This window comes from Seriola lalandi, unplaced genomic scaffold, assembly GCF_002814215.2.
Source record: "Seriola lalandi dorsalis isolate HSWRI2012SDOR001 ecotype SW California unplaced genomic scaffold, Sedor1 jcf7180002054258, whole genome shotgun sequence".
NCBI classification, from domain to species: Eukaryota; Metazoa; Chordata; class Actinopteri; order Carangiformes; family Carangidae; genus Seriola; species Seriola lalandi.
In genome coordinates this window covers 131142-135940 of record NW_019524811.1, presented here as the reverse complement: position 1 = coordinate 135940, position 4799 = coordinate 131142, and the positions used below count along the sequence as shown (strand labels likewise).

Here is a 4799-nt window from a genome sequence, read left to right as displayed (position 1 = left end):
CCCCCCCCCCAATCACCCAGATAACATGGACGGATTCTACGACCAGCAAGTCCCATTTATGGTCCCACCCAGCGTAAGTGGACACACGCCAGCCTCACGTGTCACATCACATCCTCCTCACGCTACCATCAAAACCATGGCTCCACAATATGGATGCGGTCATCATGTACATTTGTTGTACACTTGCAAACTATCTCACATTTCTTCTTCTTCTTCTCCTCCCAACAGCACAAGTCTCACGTGGAGGAACCATCTCACAGCAGGCCGCTGATCGACAGGAAAAGGAAATTTGTCGACACAGAACTCGCCCAGGACACAGAAGGTAACTGACATGAATGAACCGGATGTATCGACGTAATTTACCGTGATTTTTAACTTGTAATTCAGATGCACAGTTAGACCTGTACTCACTGTTTGTTTTCTACTTCCTGGTTTCCAGAGCTCTTCCAAGACCTCAGTCAGCTGCAAGAGATCTGGATTGCAGAAGGTGAGCTCTATATTATATTTTATTATATATAACAGTTTCATTTTAATGTCCAGTATCCTTCCACTACAACCAGCCGCTTTGGACCTTTGCTTCTAAACGGCGAACATGATGAAATTGGGCAAAGTTTGAAGATGAAAGATTAACCCGACGAGAATGTGAAATACTGCAATTTTTGAGTTAGCAATTAGAGCAAGAAGAGCAAAGTCCTGTGCATGAGAAACTGCTGACCAGGACCCTCTTAGTGTTGCCTAAACGCAGCTGCTCATTTTCTCCTTCTGTTAGATTACATTCTCTCTTTTCCATCGTTTCACCCCTTTATCCACACTTTGTATTTTGTTGTTTTTATTCCTCTCTCACGTGGCGTTCTCCTTTATCTTCACAGCCCAGGTGCCTGATGACGAGCAGTTTGTCCCAGATTTCCAGTCAGATAGCTGTGAGTACCCGATTTCTGCTGTTCATCTCGTGATTATTGAGAGTCTGTGTGTGTCCCCTGTAAACCCTGGTCGTGATTAGGACGTTTTTATCCCGGCCTGGTTCCTGCCTCTGATTTGGGCAGAGGTTCAAATAACAGTGGCTGAATATCAAGCTGTTTTAGCTGCACTGCATCAGGGATTTTTCACCCGGTAAAGACTTTGAAAGGCGTCTTTTTCCTTATTCTTTCTTTTGCGATGCCGTCTCTAATGAAATGTCTTAGGTCATCCTTCCTTTTCCATCAGAGCTTCTTCATCCTGCCATTATTCGTCTTCAAAACACAGCTCTGGGAAAGGCTGCTCTCCCTCCCTCCCTCCCTCTCTCTCTCCTCCATTTTGAGTTTAATCAGCCGATTGGCATGGGGCATCACATGAGCCAAGCTCCTAATCTGATTTCACACTTTCCCGCACTCAGGCCCTGCTGCTGAAGTGGGCTAGATTCCAGTGGATAGAGCAGCTTCAGAGCTGCCTGTTTCAGCTCCTGCTCCCCAGCACTAACATCCCCGACACTGTCTCGCACCGCGTCCTCCAACCTGCTCCTCGCAGCCTCCTGTTGGTCTCTGCACATCGCCTTTAGGCTGCAGCTGAGGGATATATTTGAATTATGCCCAATGGAGCATTTTATGCCCCCTCCCCTCTGTCTTTCTGAGTTTATGTTTTTGTCTGATGCGTGGGAGGTGGAGACAGGGTGTGGTTGCTGCCTCTCTTTGTCAGGGCTGCCTCTTAAATCTTGGTTAATGTGGCACAGCGAGCTGCAAACTGACCACAAGGCTGCACCGCCTCAACGTATTATTGAAGCCGGTGCATCGGCATGTATGTATTTATTTTTTTCTCCCAATGTTCTGTGCATACGTAGGTTTATGTAAAGCGCACTCGCGGTGCAGCCGGTGACCTTGTCCTGTCAGTAGTACGCCGTGTGTTTGCGTAATCACCAGTTTTCCAATATGAGATACAGTCAGTTGGGCATCACACACACCCAGGCCTGAACTACATGTAACTTTCTCTGGAGTGGAGGAACAGTGTTAAGTTTGAAGGAGAGAAGTTGTGGGTTCGTGTTCATTAATCCCCCCCCCCCTCCAGCCCACAGTAAGAAAAGATGCCTAATCTCCCCATTATTTACTTTTCTCTCTGTGTGAGGAGTCTCACTCGAGCCATTAGGTTTCACAGCGCACACAGGGGAGCTCACGTGCCCATTGTTAGCCCTCCTTAGGTCCATCAGCACCCTGGGTGATTTATTTGGCTCCCGCTCCTCTGCGCCCGGGGATCTAGTTTCTGCCCGGCTATTATGTGGCGCCCCGGAAACTGCCACTGATACGCGGAAAGCTGCAGCCAGTGTCTAATGGTTACAGCACGGGAGAAGAAAATCATTCACCGCCATTAGATTACAGCCACACTGATTCATGGGTATTGGTATTGCTCTGCCCTAATGGGAATCAGACGAGGGGTTTGATAGCTTTCGTGTGTGCGGTGCAGTTAGTATCATGCTACCTAGCAGTGGCGGACGGATGGCTGTTTTCAGAGTGCAGAGTCGACCGTCATTAGTGGCGGATGATAAATAGCTGCTAAGTGGCTCTGTCAGTCGGGGGAATACACAGACGCTGTCCATGCATCCATTTATCCATCAGGTCCAAATGTTGTTAAGATAACTGCTGCACTTCTGTTTATAGCTTCAATCGGCTGATATCTGGAGTTTATCTAATGCACTCAATTGTGTTGTTCCTGTGTGTGTCTCCGTCCGTCCAGTGATGTTTCATGGCCCGCCACCAGCCAAGATCAAACGAGAGCTGACTCGCTCCAAAGAGCTTTCTCCCTGTCGCCAGGACAGGAGTCCCATGCCCTACGGAGAGAAGTGCCTTTACAGCTACAGGTATGTCGTGGCTCGGCGGCGGCGTGTTGATTATCCCGCTCTGATCAAAGGAGTCCTGATTTCTCATGTCGACCCTCTCTTCCTCTGCAGTGCCTGCGACAGGAAGCCCACTCCAGGGTTCAAGCCATTAACTCCCCCCTCGACACCGGTCTCTCCTTGCGGCCCCACCAGCACCGCAGGAACGCACCCACTGAGCGAGCAGACTCCCCCTCCTCACCCCCATGTAGCTAACCCGACCCCAGGGCCGCGTCCCGTGCACGTACAACAGCCTGTAACGGCGAGTGCGGGCCCCCCCAACCAGCAAGCACTCCCAGTCCACAGCCACAGCCCGCCCTTCGCCGTGCCCTGCGCACCCATCAGCCAGGATGCCAACAGCTTCACACCTGAGCACAGGTGAGCACACGCCTCTTCATCTGGTTGCTTCAAGGGTTTTTCATTTAGTGTATTTGTGAACAGCATCTCATCGTCTGGCAACTTCCCCCCCCTCCATCTTTAGGTTCCAGAGGCAGATGTCAGAGCCATGTCTACCTTTCCCCCCATCAGAGAGTCAAGGACGCCCCCACTTCCTGCCCCAGCCTCCCAGCGCCAACAACAACAGTCTGCCACGCGACGGGCGGCCGCCATACCACCGGCAGATGTCAGAGCCGCTGGTGGCCGTGCCTCCCCAGGGTTTCAAGCAGGAGCTCATCGACCCACGATACACCGAGCAGGGCGTCCCCACCATGGGCCCCCCAGGTGCACCCCAGGGGCCTCCGTGCCAGGCTGCTTTCCACCCCATGGCCATCAAGCAGGAGCCCCGGGACTTCTGCTTCGATTCTGGTGAGTAGCCGAGTGTTTGTTGATAAAATAAGTTGAGAAGAGCCCGTCGCGTCTCAGGATGTCCCAGAGAGTAGAGCAGAGCAGGCAGAGGGTGAGGAATGTACCTGGGCCATGTTTGTTCTGGGCGCTAACACACGCCTGTGAGTTTTACACACAGGTGCTCAGACTCCAGAGTCACGGCAGCAAAAGTAAAAGTGGGTCTTTTAGCTCAGCGTAAGCCTCCAAGGGCAAAAAGTAAGTGGGTCATGCAGCCAGGTGCACAGAACCTCTTCACTGAGCCTACCTGGAATAGATCTAGGACAGCGCCCTCGCAGGACTTAGTGACCCGCAGCGCAGCAAGTTGATTTTAAGAGCCTGGAAAGTCTCTGCTTGGGGTTTTTTTTACAGAATACACGAGGGGCCGAATGGTGCCAGTCCTCCTCAGAAAAAGAGCCTCTTTCAAACAGCCGTGGCAGAAACGCTGTTTACTCACATGGTGCAAATCAAACAAGCCGGAGAGACTGTCGGAGCATTGTTTGATCCCAACGCCCACACGCCCAGCTGTTGTCCCTGCTCTGCTGCATTTACATCCTCTTTCCCTGAAACTCTGCAACATTCATTTATTTCCCCCCCCCATCTTTCCTCTCTCACTCTCATATACTCTTTCTCTCTTCTGCCTGTTGTACGACCGGCTGGCTGGTTAGTGATGTAATGACAAATCCTCTTAGCTTCTTATGGCCTTTAAATACCTACGTCACAGAGGCCTTCGCATCTCTATACGGATGGAAGATGTGCGTGATCAGCACTCTGACATTGTCACCCCGGCGTTGGTCTGTCTGCAGACGGTGCCACGACCATTAATGCAGACACAAAGCCACAATTTGAATCCGTGCACAATCAGCACTCGACGGGGGGAGGAGTCTCCAAAGTCTTTCCCTTTGACTCCCTCTTTCTTTTATCTGCCTGCGTGGTGAGACTTAACGATTACCTCCTGCAGGCTCTAAGTGAGGACAAGAGGAGTCAGAGCCTGGAGGAAACACTTGCTCAAGATTGATCTGTGGTCGTCTTATCAGTGCACAGGAAATGGAGCAATGGGGTGGTGGTGGTGGTGGGGGGTTGGTAGGAACTTTCAGAGACAAGACACAGCAAACACAAGACAGGCCTTGACCCCCACTGG

The 4799-nt window shown here is 51.2% G+C and overlaps 1 protein-coding gene across 2 annotated transcripts in view; it reads left to right on the top strand.

Annotated features, from left to right (window-relative positions):
* The first annotated feature begins 6 nt into the window (after positions 1–6).
* etv5a (ETS variant transcription factor 5a) overlaps positions 7–4799 on the top strand; it is a 7292-nt gene continuing 2499 nt past the window's right edge. For both annotated transcript variants that reach the window (XM_023404967.2, XM_023404965.2), the window contains exons 1-7: positions 7–73; positions 229–322; positions 440–487; positions 870–920; positions 2701–2824; positions 2915–3217; positions 3321–3643. In XM_023404967.2, coding sequence (XP_023260735.1) covers positions 26–73; positions 229–322; positions 440–487; positions 870–920; positions 2701–2824; positions 2915–3217; positions 3321–3643 — 991 coding nt within the window. In that variant the 5' untranslated portion in view covers positions 7–25. The remainder of the gene's footprint in view (positions 74–228; positions 323–439; positions 488–869; positions 921–2700; positions 2825–2914; positions 3218–3320; positions 3644–4799) is intronic.